This window comes from Rhinopithecus roxellana, chromosome 7, assembly GCF_007565055.1.
Source record: "Rhinopithecus roxellana isolate Shanxi Qingling chromosome 7, ASM756505v1, whole genome shotgun sequence".
Taxonomy (NCBI): Eukaryota; Metazoa; Chordata; class Mammalia; order Primates; family Cercopithecidae; genus Rhinopithecus; species Rhinopithecus roxellana.
Window position 1 is genome coordinate 36,390,631 of NC_044555.1, and position 21,413 is coordinate 36,412,043.

Sequence of the window (21,413 nt, forward strand, 5' to 3'; positions counted from 1 at the left end):
CGTGTCAAAGGCCACATATGCCAAAAGCAAGGTCTCTGGCACCAAACAGCCAAGTTGTGAATGCAAAGGAAAAGTTCTTGAAGGAAATTAAAAGTGCTACTCTAATGAACACACAAATGATAAGAAAGTGAAACATTCTTATTGCTGTATGGAGAAAGTTTTAGTAGTCTGAATAGATCAAACCAGCCACAACATTATCTTAAACCAAAGCCTAATCCAGAGAAAGGGCCTAACACTCTTCAATTCTATAAAGGCTGAGAATGGTTAGAATGACTCAGAAGAAAAATTTGAAGCTAGCAGAGGTTGAGTCATGAGGTTTAATGTAAGTAGCCCTCCTCATAACATAAAAATGCAAGGTGAAAGCACAAGTGCTAAATGAGGAGCTACAGGTTATCCAGGAAATCTAGCTAAGATAGTTGATGAAGGGGACTACACTAAACAACACATTTTTAATGTAGATAAAACAGCCTTATATTGTAAGGTGTCATCTAGGACTTTTTTAGCTGGAGAGAAGTCAATGCCTGGTTTCAAAGCATTAAAAAGCAGTCTGACTCTATTGTTAGGGGCTAATGCAGCTTGTGACTTTGAGTGGAAGTCAATGCTCAATTATCATTATGAAAATTGTAGGGTCCTTAACAGTAATACTAAATATATTCTTCCTGTGTTCTGTAAGTGGGACAACATAGACTGAATGACAGCACATCTGTTTACAGCTTGATTTACTGAACATTTTAAGCCCACTTTTGAGACCTACTGTTCAGAAAAAAAGAGTCCTTTCAAGGTATTACTGCTCATTGACAATGAATCCATTTATCTAACAGCTCTGATGAAGATACACAAGGAGATTAAAGAAAATTTATTTGTTTACATGCCTGATAATACAATATTCATTCTGCAGCCCATGGATCAAGGAGTAATTTTGACTTTCAAGGCAAAAAAAATGTATTTAAGAAATACATTTCATAAGACTATAGCTGCCATAGATTGAAAGTTTTCTAATGGAAAAGTAAATTGCAAACCTGGTAAGGATTCATTATTCTGGATGTCATTAAAAACATTTGTAATTTATGGGAGCAAGTCAAAATATCAACATTATGAGGGGTTTGGAAGAAGGTGTTTCCAACCCTTCTAGGTGACTTTGAGAGGTTGAAGACTTAAGCAGTGGAAGTCATTGCAGATGTGGCAAAAATAACAAGAGGACTAGAATGGAGCCTGAAGATGTGACTGCATTGCTGAAATTTCATGATAAAACTTGAATAGATGAGGAGTTGTTTCTTATGGATGACCAAAGAAAGTGAGATGAGATCTACTCCTGGTGAAGATGCTGTAAACATTGTTAAAGTGACAACAAAATATTTAAAATATTACATAAACTTAGTTGCTACAGCAACCACAGGGTTTGAGATGATTGACTCCAATTTTGACAGACATTCCAGTGTGGGTAAAATGCTATCAAATAGCATCTCATGATACAGATAAATTTTTCAGTAGAAGAAGAGTCCATTGATGTTGAAAATGTTATTGTTGTCTTATTTTAAGAAATTGCCTCAGCCACCCCAACCTAGAGCAACTACCACTCTGATCAGCCAGCAGCCATCAACACTGAGGTAAGACCCTCTACTAGCAAAAATATTACAACTCATTAAAGTCTCAGATGATTATTAGCATTTTTAGCAATCAAGTATTTTAAAATTATGTTATGTACATTGTTGTTTAACATAGTGCTATTGCACACTTAATAGACTCTAGTTAATATGGTTTGACTATATCCCCACCCAAATCTCATCTTGAATTTTAACTTTCATAATTCCCACATGTTGTGGAAGGCACCTGGTGGAAAATAATGGAATCATGAGGGTGAATTCTCCCATACTGTTCTCATGGTAGTGAATAAGTCTCACAAGGTATGATGGTTTTATAAGGGGTTTCCCCTTTTGCTTGGCATGCATAGTGTCTTGCCTGATGCCATGTAAGATGTGCCTTTTGCCTTCCACCATGATTGTGAGGCCTTCCCAGCCACATGGAACTGTTAGTCCATTAAACCTTTTTTTTTAAAAATAAATTACCCAGTCTCAGGTATGCATTTATCAGCAGAGTGAGAACAGACTAATACCGTAAATTAGTACCAGTAGGGTGGGGTGCTTCTTTAAAAGCATGAAAAAATGTGAAAGTGGCTTTGGAACTGGGTAACAGGTGAGGTTGGAACAGTTTGGAGGGCTTAGAAGAAGACGGAAAAATGTAGGAAAGATTGGAACTTCCTAGAGACTTGTTGAATGAGTTTGACCAAATGCTGATAATGATATAAACAGTGAAATCCAGGCTGAGGTTGTCTCAAATGTAGATGGAGAACTTGTTGGGAACTGGAGTAAAAGTTACTCTTGCTATGTTTTAGCAAAGAGACTGGTGACATTTTGTCCCTGCCCTAGAAATTTGTGGAACATTCAACTTGAGGGAGATGATTTAGGCTATCTGGCAGAAGAAATTTCTAAGCAGCAAAGCATTCAAGAAATGACTTTGATGTTGTGAAAAGAATTCAGCTTTAAAAGGGAAACAGAACATAAATGTGTGGAAAATTTGCAGCCTGATGATGTGATAGCAATAGGAAAATCCATTTTCAGTAGAGAAATTCAAGCTGGATGCAAAAATTTGCATAGGTAATGAGGAGCCAAATGTTAATCACCAAGACAATGGGGAAAATGTCTCCAGGTCATGTCAGAGACCTTTACGGCAGTGCCTCCCATTACATGCCCAGAGGTCTAGGAGAAAAAAATGGTTTCATAAGTGATGCCCAGTGCCCCCCTCTGGTGTGCAGCCTAAGGACTTGATGCCCTGTGTCCCAGCTGCTCTAGCCATGGTTAAAAGGGGCCAAGGTACAACTTGAGCCATAGTTTTAGAGGGTACAACCCCCAAACCTTGGCAGCTTTCACATGGTGTTGAGCCAGCAGGTACACAGAAGTTAAGAATTGAGGTTTGGGAACGAACCTCTGCCTAAGTTTCAGAGGATGTATGGAAACGCCTAGATGTCCAAGCAGAATTTTGATGCAGGGGCAGGGCCCTCATGGAGAACCTCTGTTAGGGCAGTGCAGAAGGAAAATTTGGGGTTGAAGCTCCCACACAGAGTCCCTACTGGGACGCTGCCTAGTGGAGCTGTGAGAAGAGGGCCACCATCTTCCAGACCCCAGAATAGTAGATCCATCGACAGCTTGCACTGTGAACCTGGAAAAGCTGCAGACACTTAATGCCAGTCTGTGAAAGCAGCTGGGAGAGAGGCTGTACCCTACAAAGCTGCAGAGGAAGAGCTGCCCATGGCCATGGGAATCCACCTCTTGCATCAGCATGACCTGGATATGAGACATGGAGTCAAAGGAGATCATTTTGGAGCTTTAAGATTTGACTGCCTTGCTTGATTTTGGACTGGCATGGGGCCTTTAACCCCTTCATTTTGGCCAATTTCTTTTATTTGGAATTGGTGTATTTATCTGATGCCTGTACCTCTGTTGTATCTATGAAGTAACTAACTTGTTTTTGATTTACCGTCTCATAGGCTGAAGGGACTTGCCTTGTCTTATACAAGACTTTGGACTATGGACTTTTGAGTCAACGCTGAAATGAGTTAAGACTTTGGGGAACTTTTGGGAAGGCATGATTGGTTTTGAAATGTAAGGACATGATATTTGGGAGGGGCCAGGCCTGGAATGATATGATTTGTCCATGTACTCATCTAAATCTCATCTTGAATTGGAGCACCCATAATTCCCACATGTTGTGGGAGGGATCTGGTAGGACATAATTGAATCTTGGGTACAGTTCCCCCATACTGTTCTTGTAGTAGGGAATAAGTCTCACAAGATCTGATGGTTTAAAAAGGGGTTTCCCCTTTCACTTGGCTCTCATTCTCTCTTGCCTGCTTCCATGTAAATCATGCCTTTTGCCTTCTGCCATTATTGTGAGGCCTCCCCAGCCACATGAAACTGTGTGTCAATTAAACCTCTTCTTCTTTATAAAGTACCCAGTCTTGGATATTTATCAGCAGCATGAGAAAAAACTAATACAATATTATAGCGTAAGAATAACTATTATATGCACTTGGAAACAAAAAAATATGTGTAATATCCAGTTTATTGCAGTGGGGGGTCTGGAACTAAACCTGCAATGTATTTGTACAGACTTTATTCAGATTTCACCAATTCTTCCATTAAAGTTATTTTCCTGTTCCAGAATATAATCCAGGATCCCACATTGCAATTAGTTATTAAGTCTCCTTGGTCTCCTCTAGTCTGGCACAGCTCCTCAGTCTTTCTTTCTCTTTATGAGTTGGAATCTTTTGAAAAGTACTAACCAATTATTTTAAAGAATGCTTCTCATTTTATATTTTCCTGATTTTTCAATATGATTCAATTCAGATTATATATTTTGTACAAGAATGCAAAAGAAAAGAGTCTGTGCCCCTTTTCATGAACCTTATCAGTAAGCGGGTACATGGTGTCCCTATGTCTCATCACTGGTGCTGTTAACTTTTATCTCTTGATCAAGGACTTACTATTTTCCAGGCATTGAAACAAACACATTGCATAGATCATTTTGCTTAGTCTTCACAACCCTATACATTAAACACTATTACTGCACACAGTTCATATTTAATGAAACTGAGCCTTTTAGGGGTTGAGGAACTTGCCCAATTACACAGTTTGTAAATAGTGACAGCTAATAAACTTTGATTCTGAGTAGTCTAGCTTTTGAACCTCCCCTCTTAATTTATATGTATAATGCCTCCCTACACTTAAAAAGTGGGTTTGCCCTTTGTTTAAAACTCATACCATTAAGTTATTGCTATTATTTCCCCTACAGCTCATCACTACATACAGTACTGCTAGTCAGTCATGAGTTTTGATATCTGCAAGTCCTTCTCTCTCAACTCAAAGAGGCATAACAGGTTGAAATTGGGTTTTGAGAATGTTTCACAAGACTCTTAAGTGAACTCAAATGTTTGTCTATGTGCATCTGTGCACTTTAATGCAATGCACATATTTCTGTTAGCAGTGGTACATATCTGGGTTACTGGCAGCAAATCCTTATGGGTCTGTAACAACTTCAATTCTTGCCTCCTCAGGAGAAAGAATTCAATTGAAGGGCATAAGGGAAAAAAACAGACCAAGGCAAGTTTCAGAGCAGGAACAGAAGTTTATTAAAAACTTCCTTCCTTGCTTTAGAACAGGAAAGAAAAGAAAGTACACTTGGAAGAGACCTGAGCAGGTGACTAGAAGGACAAGTGCTGGGTTTGACCTTTTGAACTGGAGTTGTATATGTTGGCATACCTCTGGGGTCTTGCATCCCTTTTCCCATTTTTATTCCCTTAGGGTGGGCCACCCACTGTGTGGTGGCCTAACACTTGGAAGGTGAACATGCGCAGTGTGTTTAAAAAATTATACACATGCCCACCAGAGACATTCTTCTCTTTCTAGTGGAATGTCCCCAGTCATACTCTACCATTTTGTCTCTTAGTGTTCATGCTCGAGCTTACTTTTCCAACTCCTGAAAGCTGCCAATTACTAGTTACAGTTGTTTCTAGTCTATATAGGGAGACTTCCTTTCCCTGGTGCTGACTGGAACCAGTTATTATTTTAGAGAGACAGTTAACAACAGCCTGACCATCACCTGACATTCACCTGACTTTCCTGGTGGGGGAGTAGGGGGCCCATCTCCTGCCCCACTCATATTACCTACTGTAATATTTTTTCTCCAAGAGTCCAAGACCCCAAATTTTTGGTGTGAATGAATGAAGGCCAGTGTTCTGTAACTACTCCCTGCTGACAGAGAAGCAATGGTGGTGGTTCTGTGGATCTTGGCCTCTTGCTAGCTGTCAAGGGAGGAGGGTGGCTCTTTGGGTTGGTGAAAATGGTATCCAACCAGGTCCAAGGAAGAAAGGGGTAGGATTTCACCTCTATCCTATCTCACCAATAGGCAGTCCAGGGATTCTCTATAGAAGGATGTCTCTTGAATATTGAGAGGACAGTATTCCTCACTGAGTATCATCTGGAACTTGATGCCCTGAAGATGAGAAGCGATAAATCAGGTTATTAGATTTAGAAGAATGTTAAAATGCAAAAGGGGGATGAGGGCAGTTCTAAAAATCCCAAGGCTGCCAACACATCAAGGTAGCTGATGGCTACAGTCATGCCTACTAAGACACTGGGTGCATGGGGTTGGTAGCCAATTCCTGTGTGCCCAGAATTAGAATATTGATCCAGATTTTTATGTTACACATCCCTTTTGTTCATTCTGAGTTGCAGCCAGAAATCACTGGCTGGTTCACAGGAATAATCAGGGTTAGTCTAAAATGCAGACAAAAACTTAAAACCTGCTGAGACTAGAGTCTAATAACAGGTGTGCCATAATTTTTGAAATATAATTTGTCTCTCTCTAGTCTTCATTTATTATTGAAAACAAATTATAGGATGGATTTGTTTGTAAAATAAACTTTAGTCTCATTATACTTGGCCTGATTATTTGTATAAAATGCAACAAGAATAATTATTTTTCATGTAGGCTTTTAAAATTTGCTTTGATGGAAACTTGTTCCATGAGAAGTCTCAAATAAGATTTCTTTAAAGTCAAGCCCAGCCGTGAATGTGTACCCTCAAGTATGTATCAGTTGGGTACATTCTTCTCCTCTTGAGATTTCAAGGTAAGTTGGGGCTTCTGGGCCTGTTAGAACGTGACATTCTTTACTTACCATAGGTCAGGTTACCCTGTACAGAGACTGTGGAGACAGTATGAGTCCGGTTTTCCCAAGGGGCTTTTATTGGCTTTGTAAGTCAAGTTTAATTCCTTAAAGGAAAGCATGCCATTCCAGTCAAAGCCTTTGAAAGATAACCAGTTTCTCCAATTGTGTCCTGTTGCAGAAGAAAACATTCTTATTGCACTTACGAAAACAACTAGATTCCCATAAGTTAAGAATACTCACAAATATTTTCCACATTCGGGAGAAATCAGGTAGAGAAGAACATATGTGCTCCAAATTTTGTCCACAGGAGTATACTATACTCAATTGTTAAAAGCTATAAATAACTCAAAGGAAAAGTTTTCTTGGCTCTGAAAAAAAAAAAAAAAAAAAAGAATCAACATCATTTTAAGCAAAAAGTCAAAAAAAGATTACTTTCATCTCCTATTAGTTTAGTCCATTCAGTTAACCCCAGTTCTTCTTGATATTCACTAACATTTTAGCTCTCTGTGTAAAATAAGTGAATCCTGAAAGTTTCATTTATTTTAATGTCATAATATCCAAAGTTATCAGCAACTTGCATTCAAAAGCACCTGTCAAAGTCCTATAGCTGATTATAAACCATCTTTTGAAGAGGATTAAAACAAAGCAACAATTGTCAGTGGATGATAAAAAAATCTTAGGGCAGCCACAATTAAAGACACAATTGACAAGAAAATGTGTTACCTCTGTGGCACACAACAATTTTACATAACAATTATAATTATGAATAACATAAAATTAAGTGATATCAGAATTTCATACTTTTGGAACACATACCAATAACATTTATACAAATACAGCCCAAAGAAAGCCAAACACCATTTCATATTTGACAATGCTTCCTATATGGTTTTTATACAAAATAAACCAAATATGTAATTTTTGGACTTTAGAGGACACAATATCTAAAAGATTAAGTTAGAAAAAATATATAATTTATAATTCTGTTTTGGAAAATTTATCAAATATCAAAGGTTTAAAAACCTTAATATTATAAAATCAAATCCCAGGTTACCATAAGTCATTTACTTAGCCAAAACAATAACTTAAAAATCGTTTTTCAGGCAAAATCGTATACTCATTAAGAGGGAAGCCAGCTTTCCGAACAACCTGTCTCTTTTTTCCCCTTCTTTTCCCTATAGTTTACTCAAAAGGCAAACAAAAATCTTCCATTATTTCTTAATATTACATGAAAATCTTGTTCAAGAGAGAAAGTCAAATTTTACATTTGCATTAGTATACTCTTGATGTTAAACCCAATTTTTAATAAAACCTTGTAAGCAAATCTATTCAGTTTTAAGCAGTTTGATCATAAGGTAAGATTCTTATAAACCTTTTATACCCCTTTACAATATTTTGTTAAAGAGTAGGACAGAGTTTTAAGAAAACTGTGTTGTGTGTTTATTCTGATTTTACTATACGAATAAACTGATTAATGCCCCTTTAACTTTAGCCAATATGTTCACAAACAGAATTTCTTTTACATGACTAATTTGTTTCTTATAAACCTTCCATAACATGTCCAACCCTTCAGGTTTATCCTATGTAACTTGAAACAATCCTTAACCCTTTTAATCTAGGCAAAACAATCCACATCCCATGACTTCTCATAATCTTTATCAAAAACACATTTTACTTTTCTCACATACCTTGCGTGTAAAACTGTTTCTTCAGTAGTCTCAATTACATGTTACAATATCAACTCAGCAACTTTTATTTTCAGTGAAAAACATGGTAAGTAAACGATTTTAGTTATGTACCACCCATGGAGCCTAGGACACCAGACAGAAGTGTCCATAATATCTGACTCTTTCCCGCATAGCCAGAGGCTGTGGCTAACTCCACATGTCCTAGGTTTTACCTAGAATCTAATGGCTCTAAAGCAGGTAAGTTGAACAACTGTCAAGTTAAAGAAGCAGTTTATAACATTACAGCATTTGGCAAACCTAATATTTGACCTGATTTAGACCAAACGTCTAAATGTTGAAGACATTTCTTTTTACCAATAATTTTTAAAACTATCTTTATTCCCTAAACCTCAATTGTGAAAAGCTATGAATTTTACATGAGCTAAAGTTATGTGAACTAAAGGCATTACAGTTCTTATTTTTCTAACAATATTTGATTTAAGTGCTTATTATTTTGTAAACCAATTAATTAGAACTCCTTTATATAAACAACAGACACAACACATATAAATACATAGACAGACAGAAGATTCAATAGTTGTAAGATTTTTCATTTGCCAGTTTTTAAGTTTCTTAATTGTATGCTTTAGGCTGGAGCCCTTTGAGAAACAGGGCTGGGAAAACATGCAGTTTCCAGAGCCTGATAAGCACAGCTGGAAGACAAAACAGATCTCCAAACATTGAGGGTCCTTTTTATACCAGATCCTAGATCCCCAAAAGGAGAATCAGCACATTTTGTATGGGAGTCTTATCTCTCATTGGGAGGTCGGGATGTTTCTATATCTTCCAGGTGGCCAAGAGCATGATTTTCTAATCTAAATGCCAAAGAACCGAGTATCCCCCATAACTGCCATTAGTCATCCATAAAAGCATATTTCCTACTTAGTTATTACCAAATTTCTGTCATAATGCTAAGTAATTTCTGATACTCCCGAAAGTCAAAAACATCAGTCAGCACAATGCAAAACATAACAGAGCCATAGGTTTTGAGAAGAATCTATCCACTTTTAATTTCTGGAGTTCCATGAGGAAAACAGAGGTTTCTCCCTGAACTGGGTCTGTGGTACCTCCTCTGTCTTTCCCAAGGAGTCCCAAGCTGTTAGAAATTATTTTGGGTCTTCTCGTGTGTGCATCAAGCGTGGCAATAAGATGAAATGGAAAAAAAATTAAGTCAACTGAGAAGAAAAAAAACTCTTTTATTCAGAAAAGTAAGATTCAAGAAGAGAAAAAACAAAGGCCTTTTAAGTATATGTATAGCTTGTATATCTGCTTTTAATGAAGCTGACTTTTTTTTGTTTGTTTGTTTTTGTTTTTGTTTTTTTTTTTTCCTTTTGAGATGGAGTCTCGCTCTGTCGCCCAGGCTGGAGTGCGGTGGCACAATCTCGGCTCACTGCAAGCTCCGCCTCCCGGGTACACACCATTCTCCTGCCTCAGCCTCCTGAGTAGCTGGGACTACAGGCGCCCCCCACCATGCTCGGCTAATTTTTTGTATTTTTAGTAGAGACGGGGTTTCACCGCATTAGCCAGGATGGTTTCTATCTCCTGACCTCGTGATCCGCCCACCTCGACCTCCCAAAGTGCTGGAATTACAGGCGCCAGCCCCCGCACCCGGCCAATCAAGCTGACTTTTAACCATAGAACTCTTAAAAAAGAAGTCATTTTAAATCTCTTATTACCCAACTTTAGCCAGGCCAAAAATGGCCAATATTTCTGACCTTTGAACTTTACCAAAAGTTACCTCACATATGAAACCAATAAGCCTTGACTAAGTATGGCTTAACCATGAATGTACAAGGTAGAGGTGGTAAACAGTTTTTATAAGATTTTGAGTCTACAAAGGTGGCTAAGAGAAAAATTCAAGAAGGGAAGTCAGAAGTTGTCATGGAGGAGCAGAGGATACAGTGGTTTTTAACATTCTTACAACTGCTTTGTACAGAGAGAGAAACCAGAAGTATGGTAAGAAATTTTTATCCTTTTGCCAGCATGCCAGGCTTTTGGGTTCCCTTTCCCTGAGCAGTTCTAGTGATCCTGCTTGCCACTCCATAGCCTTCGTGGCCAAGCCGCAACACAATGGAAAAATCACTTTCCATTTCACAGAAGGCTGTGTAATTCCTGTAAAAGAGGAGCAGATAAAGTGCTTTATCTGAATACTTTAGAAGTTATCCCTCCTCAAGAGACTGCTTAGTTAGATTTTTGCTAGGGCTTTTCCAATTAAGTGTGGGCTATTTCTAGAACCCTGGGGGAGGACTGCCTAGGTTAAAGTTACTGGTTAACAATTTTGGTAGCTTTCCCAGGGGAATTAGGGCTATTAGAGAGAAAGATGAATTCTGAGGTTGGGTAAATAATAAGTGAGCACCGATCTTAGAAATTATATTTTTACCCCAAATAGGTGTGGGGAAATAATGACCAGGGACCAGTAGGAGAATGGTAATTGGGCCCTCAAGTAACATAAAGGGGTATGAATCTTTTCTTTTGGAGGGAGGGGATGCCATTTGCCCCACCCAACAGAATTTGGAGGAGAGTTGCTCAGAGAAGGGGATTAGCACAGAGTAGGCTGCTCTTGAACCTAAAAGGGAAATTTATCGTTTTACTTTCCTCCTCCAGAGTTAGCTTCAGCTTTGTACTGTAGGAGTGTCCTTAGGGCAACCTGGAAGGGGCTAGCCAGCTTTTAAAGCAGCCAATAGTTGAGCCCGCCTCTTGTCCTTGCATTTCTCCCTTTTCTTAGCCCTGTCCTCCTTATTCTACCTTCCGTTATAAAAGACTGAAGAGGCTAATCTGAGGACCTCCTGCATAGCAGCACAGGGTCCCAAGGCTGACATTTGTAATCTTCTCCCAGTTCATTTCAAGTCAGACAATATTACAGGAGAGAAAGCTAGATTTTTTAAGGTTCAGGGAAATCAAACTTTTCCCTGTTTGGGGGAATCCACCCGAGGGGCATGTCCTGTGGTATGGAGATGCAATTACCTATCTGCAAAGAGAAAACAGAAGAGAAAAAAAGGCAAAAGGAAAAAGAAGGTGTCCCCCTTTTTTTCCTATTATCCTGAATGGGAAGTCCCACATTGTCCTGGGTTCCAGAATGAACCAGTCTTACTGTGTACCCTTGATCCCATATAATCACCATTACCCACTTGAGAACAGAGAAGGTATTGAAGTGAACACTGGGCCCCTGTCCATCCTTGAGGTTTCAAAATAGCCCGTCTTACTGATGGCAGTGGGGAACCATCTAGAGTGGCCACTGACATCATGCTGGATGCAGTGGGGAGGCCTGAGCAGTGGTGGCAGGAGTGGCTGCGGGAGCAGCAAAGGCGGTGGTGAAACTCCTGTGCCACATGTCTCCTGTGCCCTGAGGAACCCAACTGCATGACCCGCATTCTTGTGTTGTTGGGCGGGACCCACTCCCAGGCCCAGAGCCTCCACCGCTCCAGACCCTGATCCCCTGTTGCTACTCTCACCCGCTGCTGCTGTGGATAGGGCATGGAGAGGAGGCAGACAGTCTCTAGAGCCCACCCCTAGGAACCTCCCGGAGACCCCCCCTCCGGGGGCCACCACAACGGGACCAGGCCAAATCACTTGCTAGTGGGGTAGCAGTGCAGTCGGGAAGAGAGGGACCCCAAAATGAAGCTGGTCCGGGGCAGTGACACACTTGCACATGGAGCATGGGGGCCAGGCCTGGGGTTTGGAGCTGGGGCTGTGCTTCAGGGGCCCAGGGTGGGAACTGGGAGCAGTGTCCACTTCGGGGACCTGGTCAGTGGCACAGCCACAATATTCACCCCACTGAGGGCGCTGGGTTCCTGTGCCTCGGGAGGAGGCTCTGCATGGGGCTGCCAGGAGCTGCATCCCCAGGGTCTGCCCTGTATCAGGGTGACTACCAATCCTGGCACTCCTGACCCCCGGGACCAGGGCCCACGATTCACTTCTAGAGGCACTCCCTGGGCAGAACCATGAGCCAGATGAGGGGAAGCCCCAAGCCACTCCTGAATGCTGGGGATGTGGTGGGAGCTCACGGTGACATTGCCCCTGCCCTGGATGCCAGCCTGGGTCCACTAACGACCTGGAGCCCCTGTCCCAGGCTGTGAAGGGGCATGACCAGGGCTGCATGCTCCAAAGAACCAGCAGGAGCTAGGGACAAGTGAGAGCCTCACCATTCCAAGTTGGTGAGGCAGGAGCTCCCTGGGTGCAGTTACAGCCACCCTGCCATGGCTGTGGCCCCAAATGTCTCTGCACTCTCAGAAACCTGGGAAGGCCCCTCTGCCCCCCCACATGATTGAGGATGCCTGCTTCCACTACCTGGCTTCTCCCTGCTCTCAGCATCTGCTCCATTCTTGGAGCAAGGTTGGGGCTGAGCCAGAGTACTATTGCAGCCTGGCTGGGTCTGCCCATGCTCGGGGTAGCACTGACATGACAAGCCCCTGTCACCTTGGTCCCCTCCAGACACTGAATGTTGACAAGCACAGGAGGGAGGCCAGGAGGGTGCTGAGGACTGCCCAGGGCTGGCCTGCAGGTGCCCCTTGGCATGAACAGCCTGGGCACATTGAATAACGGCATGAGGCAGACAAGCTTTTAGGCAGAAGGGGGTGGGTCCCTGCTGAAGCCCCACCTTCAAGCCAAAGAGGACCTAAATCCTGGGTGCCAGGCCACCAGTCCCATGGACCATAGGAGAAACTTGTGGTGCTTTTCCCTGGGCCCTCCCATGGCTGCCCAGGGGGAGGCCTCAGACTCAGCCACACTTGAAGACAGGATAGAGAGACAATGGGGAGATAATGGGATGACCTCACTGCAGACAGGAGCCACCCACTTTAGGGCCTCCTCTCTGCTAAGAGCTGCAGAGATGATGGGATGACTTGCTTGTAGAGAGGAGTTTTCCACTCCAGGGAGTTGAACACTCAATGAGATGACCTCTCTGCAGAGGGGAGCTTCCTACTCTAGGGTCTCCTCTCTGCTAGGAGCTGAACACACGTCAGGACGCCCTGACTGTAGAAAGGAGTTATCTACTGCAGGTCTCCTCTGAGGTGTTCTATCGCTCAATAAAGCCCCTTTTCATCTTGCTCACCTTCCACTTGTCTGCATACCTCATTCTTCCTGGTCACAGGACAAGAACTCAGGACCCACTGCATGATGAGGCTAAAAGAGCAGTAACACAAACAGGGCTGACACATGCCCTTGCTCACCACACTGCAAGAGAAGATAAAAGTTGGGGCCCTTTGGGGACCCCAGATCTGGGAACTCCCCAAGCCAGGGCTGTGACTCCCTCTTTGGGTCCCTACAGTTCCTGGTGTCTCCAAGCTTCTGGACACCACTGCATTCCATGGCGCCAGCCTAGGAAGCTACGTGTGGTGCACCTGGTCCAGCCGCAGTCTCTCAGACAGCCAACACTCGTGTCAGTACCTGGAGCTGCCCATCCCACAGCAGTAGCCGGAGTGTCTCACTGGGCAGTGGCTGGACCCCATACTTGCTCACACACCCCTCGCTGCTCCACACCTCACTTGCAGTCTCCCTTGAAAGTGTGGGATCCAGGCTGGTAGCATGAGATGAGGGCAGCATGCCAGATCAAGTGAGCGGAATGGGCCCAGTGGGCCCAAGCAAAACTTGGGCAAAGGCGCCACCGGTCACAGAGATTTCTGGCCAGAAAAGTAACACCCCAAAACCCCATAACTTTACCTTGTACCACATAACCTTTCATCTCTGTTTCAGTGGTAATCTGTTAGCCTGGGACAACCCTTAATCTCTGTCCTATGGATCTCTTATGTCTTCTGCCTTGGTCCAGCCTATATCCTTGTTTCCATGACCTTATAGTGACTCTCACTCAAAACATTTTAGTAATAAAATGATTATCTTTTTTCTTTTTTTTTTTTTTTTTTTTTTTTTTACATTCAAGCAAGTTTCAAATATTTTATTTTCTTATTCATACAGTATGAAGTTTTCTAAAGATCCCACAACATGACGTATCATGCAGAAGAAAAACTAAACATTCAACATAAACCACCCCCTCCCCTACCCACCCCCACACACAAACTAAAAAAAAAGAAAAAGAAAAAAAAAAGAAAAAACCCTCATTCCCCGGTAAGGAAATAATGTTTGCACTATTTTTCTGTAACGCCAGCCAAGATATGCACAAGCAAGAGAAATAGAAAGCATTTGCTAAAATATTTGTAACAAATACTTATGTACAAAAAATTCACAAAAGACTAGTTCCCCCCTGAAGCAGAGCACATGGCAGTTGACACTGGAACAGTTCAAACCACTGGCTGGGATTATAAGCCATGCCACCGATCCAGAGGAAGAAAGTTACATGTAGTGGAGAGTTTCAGTCTGAACATTAACATTTCCAAAGTTTGGCAACATTATCTTTCAAAATTATGCAAATTATGTAAACAAGAGGTACATTTTAAATTGATCTACATGCAAAACTCCATGTCATGCAAGGACACCAAGCACCGGGATTTTTCTCTCACAGACAGAGCCCATGATGTGCAGCACTCAGTTGAAGGAACAGCGATGACAGGCAGGTGTGCTCAATTTCAGATTCATTCACCTTGATTCAACCTGCCCTTTTCTACTGATTTTAAAACCAGTTTTTATAGAAAAAACTATAAAGGGAAAGACTACTGTCATACAAAGCTAACCAAAATGTTTTTCTTCCAGCCAATAGTACCTTTGCAGAAATGGGAAGGGATAAGATCAAATGGTAGAACATGATACACTACTTTTATATCACACAAATTTATTAAGTTATCATCCATTACCAATTATATAAGCAAATCAAGAAAAAAATTATGCATGCTCTATCCCTCGTGGTAAAGAAATTTAAGACATACAAATTTGGATAAAATTTTGCTCTTCTGTGGCATATACATTATTAGCAAGATTTCTCACACTTAAACCACAAATATATGTGGGTGTTTAGATACATACATGCATATTAAATATCACCAGTTTTTTAGATTAGCTGCAAGTCTTTTGAAACACAGAAGGGAAATTCATGATTCAAACACAAGTTTAATGACAAATTATTTACCCATGTAATCAAACAAATGGATATCCTAAGTAGTTACATGATCACTTCAGGTATTCTTCAGTAAGTGATACATAACAATATTAGTCATGATTGCCTCAGACAGCATCTGGCCTTTATGTATAAAATCACAACTAGCACTTACGTTACTGAGGGACATTTAATAAATGCAATGGCTCCTAGTTACAAAGTAACAATGAAGCAGCCATAAGCACTGTGCAGTTACTATATGAACACAAGAACTAGCTCTTGGCAGTAGCAATGAACTAGACTTTCTCCTCAAGCAGAGGTGTATTAAAAGCTGCTCAGCAATGAGTAGTAGTCCCTGGAAATATATTCATAAGTATAAATAAAGTTACAGACTCCTTTGTTACAAAAATGTAATTAAGGTAAATAATAGGACGTTAACAAATGCTTTGTCAATCTCTCAGAGGAGAAAGCACAGGAAAAGGAAAATAGCTGGCCTAACACCCGGCTCAAATTGTACAGTCTTCTATCTATATATAAAACTGTGTGAAATAAAAGTAAGGATGTTTTATGTTCTGCTTGGCACTTTTGTACTCTATTGTTTTGTTTCTGAATCAAGTATATTAAATTAAAGCCAACCTACTACATATATAGAAAGCTACATATATCTATATATAAATATTTACATATGTATATATAGATACTTTCTTGTTATAAAAGATGAAGAAAAATAAATTAAAAAGCCAACCCCTTCCCTTTCTCCACCACATTGATATGCTCTTTTCATGCTGCTGTCCTTCAGACTTTAAAGTGCTACACTGAGTTATTGAGAGAATTACAGTTCAATAACACTTAGTTGGCTTCATGAGGCTCATGTTGGAAAATGTGGCTTCACAGAGAAAAATACTTCCATTTAAATACACAGAGAGCATTGCTGGACGTCTTGAGCAGATCTTCAGAGATGGAGAAGAAAGCAAAAGTGTTGGGTGGTACTCTCTTGATAAGAGTCACACATCTACCACCATCTTTTTGTGGATATCTAGGCCACCTACAACAGCACAGAATTCTTCAAAGGATATTCTTCCATCGCCATCCTTATCTGCATTTATTATGGTTTTGTCTACAATTTGCTGTAACTGTGTATCTTTCAGATTGTTCCCCACCATCATCTTCAATACCTGGAAGAGTTCCCCATTGGAAATATAGCCATCTTTATCCATGTCATAGATACGGAAAGCAAACCTCAACTTCTGCTCCTTATCTCCTTTGACACTGAACTGAGAGACGCCTTCAATGAATTCTTTAAAGTCTACTTCTCCATTCCCATCTGTGTCGAATATATCTATTACTCGCTGTACTAAAGGATTCTGTTGTAACTCAGGCAGAGACATGAACTCTTCCACACTCAAAGAACCAGAATTGTCCAAATCAAGCTTCTTAAATCTCTTTCCTAGCCTTTTAATTTCATCCGCATCAAAGTGTGAGCACATTTCCAAAGGATAACTTGCCTCATTTCCCATTTTGCTCGGCGGGTCGGCGGCTCGCTGGCTCGGAGAAGTGTCGCGCTCAGGCGGGCTCCATCTTTTTTCTTATAAGTCTGCTTTTCAGCTAATTACTGCAAGGGGGTGGACTTCCCTCCCCTTCCCTTAGAATATTACTTTGAAGCTCTTGATGTATCTTGAGAAGGGTGCGGAGGTAATTAGAGAAATGGAGGCTGTAGGAGAAAGTGGAAGGAAACAGGAGGAATATTCATGGAAAGCCTTCATATGCTCATGAAAATAGCGGCCCTTGGATGCAAAAGGGCAATGTTTACTCACCCTCTGGGTAGAAAACAGTAACCCCTGGAAGGCTTGGGGCTGGCATAAGAACTTACAAATAAAGGAAAAATTCCCCTTCCTCTCAAAGTGGTGCTTACTCAAAAGAAAAAAACAAAAAGAAAGTAGGTAGGATCCTTAAAGATTCAGAGTGAAGCCCTATGCAGGTGAGCAAACTGCTTTTAAAAGCCACCAAAAACTTAGCCCCAGGGCATAAAAGAAATAAAAAGCATATGGCAAGTTATAAGATGCTGGCAGAGCTAGAATTCCACTTAGTGTCTGTCCAGGCCATACAACAGCAGACAGAAGAGTTGGAAGTCATCTGAGCTGGTAAAAACAAGTTAAAATCTCAGGGGATATCTATAAGGGAGCCTGCCACAGAAATGCAGAGAGTAATGGCGAGTGTGTATTTAAGAAGTCATGTGGCATGCAAAGTGAAAGCAAAGAGGTGGACTTGCCCCTGAGGCAGATGGTCTGGCAGGTGCACAAGGCCATTTCAGAACACACATAGAGAAAATGGGAGAATGGGTCATTGGGCCATGCAGGGTTTTGGAAAAGAGCTAATTTTAGTCAAAAAACAGAGGAAACCCCAAGACATTGCATGCTTTTAGATCTTAGCCTCACCACTCCTTTGAGCCTCCTTTCCACAAGGGTCGTCCGTGCCTCAGATCTACTTGGTGTGGACCCTAAGGTCCTTTCTACCTCCATGAGCAACCCATCATGGTGAGCTGAGAAATTAGTTGTGGGGAACAGAGTTACTTATGGCCAAGAGGAATTGTTCTAGGGGATGGTTAGTGAGCAGGAGAGAGAGAAAGGGGAGAAGAAAACAACACACGGGGTTCAAATGCCTCCAGCTGATGAAGGTGAGGCATAGAGATCTCTTACCACTAGGGAAAAATCCAAGCCAAACAGCATCAAATATGTTAAGGGTACAAGGTATCCAAGTCACATGGTACCAATACATTAGTGGTGGAGAATATCCGCATTACTTACCAGTGGCACATTTTTATGTGTCTACAGCAATCTCAATTCTTGCCTCCTCAGAAGAAAGAATTCAACTGAGGGGTCATAAGGCAGAAAAAGAGATGGAGGAAAGTTTCAGAACAACAGCAGAAGCTTATTAAAAAGTTTAGAGCAAGCAAGCAAGGAAAGTACATTTGGAGGAGACCCAAGTGGTTGACTTGGAGGACAATCGTGGTGTTTGACTTTTCAACTTGGGATTTTATATGTTGGCATACCTACGGGGTCTTGTGTCTCTTTTTCCATGATTCTTCTCTCAGGGTGGGCAACCTGCATGTGTGGTAGCCTGGACAAAAGACCCTGAAAGTATGCCAACATATAAAACCTCAAGTCAAAAGGTCAAACACTACACTTACCCTTCAAGTTGCTCACATGGGGTGTGTGTTTAAGAAGTTTTATGCATGCCCACCTGAGACTTTCTTTTCTTTTCTGGTAGAATGACCCCGGAAGGTCATACTTTGCCATTTTGTCTTTTAGTGTGCATGCTTGAGCTTACTGGCCCAACTCCTGAAAGGTGCCAATTACCAGTTACAGATGTTTCCTATCTATAGAGAGACTGCCTTCCCCTGGTGCTGGTTGCAACCAATTATTATTGTAGAGAGTCAGTTAACAACCACCTGGCCATCACCAGATGGTCACCTGACTTTCCTGGTAGGGGTGTAGGGAGGGTCTTCTCCTGCCCTACTCATGCCTGACTAACTACCTACTGTAACATTCCCACTTAATTCCAAAGGTATATTTGAGAAAACATCAGATACTCTGACTACAGAACCCATGCTCTTAACTACTGCTTAATAATTAGAAGTTAGAATTGATAGTCTCTTAATGTTAAGGCCCCTAACCAAAATCTATGTTTGAGTGAATGATTTAACCTATCTCCGCAACTGGGTTGAGAAAAAGGTACTTGTGAACTGGAGTAGAGTTTTGAGTTTTTTGTTTGTTTTACTTTTAGTTTTGTTTTTTAAGTTATAAATATTACCAAGATAAAAGGGCAATTAAGACCCAAGAGATTTATACCATAGTGAGAATGCAATACTTTTGACTTGTACATTTTATCAAAACAGGTAATTTTAGTCATTTAAGAGAGTTATAGAAAGCAATCTAAGTCATCACGCATTGAACACAATTTCAAGCAGTTATCACTCCTCAATGCTAGTTTCCTATGACTGCAGTAAAAAATGAACATAAACTTAGTACTTCAAAATAGCACAAATTTCTTATCACATAGTTCCAGACATCAGACATCAGGCCTGGGTTAAAGTCAAGGCGTTAACAGGACTGCATCACTTTCTGCAGTCTCAAAGAAATAATCTGCTTTCTTGTCTTTTCCTGCTTCTAGGGTCCACCTGTAGTCCTTGGCTCATGCTCTCTCCCACCATCTCCAAAGCTAGCAATTGCATTCTGATTTATATTTCCATCATAGTATCTCCTTCTTTGACTCTTCTGCCTCCCTCTTTTATCTTTCAAGACCCCTTGTAATTGGATTTAAGGCCCACCTAGATAATACAGAATAATCTCCCCACATCAAGATCCTTAACCTAATTACACATGCAAAATCGCTTTTGACAAGTAAAGTAACAAGTCACAAATTCTCAGGATTAGGATGTTGATATCATTGGAGGACTACTATTCCATCTTCTACATAATCTGACAATTAACAACTACACAAAAAACATGAATCAAGAGGGGAGTTATTGGATTCAATTAATCTTAAGAGACTAATGATTTTAAGAAGCAAAACAAGATATTTACCAACTCTAGATTTTGTTCTCTGAAAAAAAGGCAAGTTAAATTCCAGTAAACTTCCTGAGCAGACTCTAACTTAGTCTGATTTTTAATAAAAACAAGACTCAGTTATCAGTTATATGGCATTTGCAGTACATTAACCAACCTTCCCAGTGAGAATGAGATAAAGTGATAATTTCTTTAAAAAATATATTTCATTTATTAAAGGAGCATGAAGTTATTAAGAAATATTTAAGTCAAATTCTAAAATCCTTAATTATAATTATCAAATAGTTCTTACATTTAAAGCACCAATAAATATGAAGACCATATGAAAAAATTGCAAAATTACATAGAATAAAATAATCTACGAGTAAAAGCCAGTAGAATAAATAAGACAACCAAATAACATGGCACTGAGTACCGTTGGGAGGTAATTTTCTCTCCCATTGGCAACATCAGTGAGGGCCAAGTGAAAGTCTTTACTAATACTCCCCAACAAGCCATGTCGGATGACCTAAAATTCCACTTCCATGTTGGTACATTATAACAAAAGACCAAGTAGTGAGTCTAGACTTGCACCCACTTCCAAGTTCTATCAAAAGGTGCCCATCTCCCTCCCAAATAGAGAGTAAAGGAAGGATATCAAAGATAAGTGAATTGGAGACAGGGGTCCTTTATATCTGCATAGGAAGTACTGAAAAGACCCTGGAATGACTCACACCTTAATGTGACTAGTATCAACACACAGAAAGGTTTGAGAACTAAACTACAGTGTAGAAAATCACTCTTTCAGAATGCCTCACAAGTGCTACACAAAGTAAACCAAAATAGCACTGCAAGGGCTCTGGATAGTAAATTGTTATTGGAAACGCAGCTCAAAAGAGGATACCAGACTTGCACACTAAAATAAGATGAATCCCTAGTAAAACAGAGGATTTAAATAGAATCTGAAGTCTCATATGCCTAGGACACAATAGAAAATTACTCATCATACCCCCCAAAAAATGGAAAATTACAACCTGAAAAAACAACAGAGGTCAAAATGCAAATGATTTAGATATTGCAATGATCTGGCAAATATTACGAAGCAGAATTTATAAAAATGCTCCAGTGATCAATTATAAATATTGTTGGAACTAATGGAAAAAATATATAATCTTGGCAAAGGAGTGAAAGAAATAAAATAGAGCCAAGTATAATTTACAGAACTAAAAAGTACATTACCTAAGACAAAAATTCACTACATTAGCTCAACAGTAGATTAAAAAAAAAGAGAGAAAACAATCAAGAAACTTGAAAAAAGAATAACAGAATTTATCCATTATGAACAAGAGATAAAAAAATAGACTGGAAAAAAATGAAACTAGCCTTAGAGTCCTGCAATAGCAAAAGACCTAACATCAAAGTTCCAGAGGAAGAGA

At 40.5% G+C, this 21,413-nt stretch overlaps 1 protein-coding gene across 1 annotated transcript; it reads right to left on the reverse strand.

Annotated features, from left to right (window-relative positions):
- Positions 1-14,326: 14,326 nt before the first annotated feature.
- LOC104653917 (calcineurin subunit B type 1) lies at positions 14,327-17,002 on the reverse strand. The gene has a single exon (XM_030934486.1). It carries the CDS (start codon positions 16,948-16,950, stop codon positions 16,438-16,440), a length of 513 nt encoding a protein of 170 aa, XP_030790346.1. The 5' UTR covers positions 16,951-17,002; the 3' UTR covers positions 14,327-16,437.
- Positions 17,003-21,413: the final 4,411 nt, after the last annotated feature.

Excerpts from the sequence above, each read along its gene's own strand:
- LOC104653917 (XM_030934486.1), bottom strand. The coding sequence starts at position 16,950 with ATGGGAAATGAGGCAAGTTATCCTTTGGAAATGTGCTCACACTTTGAT.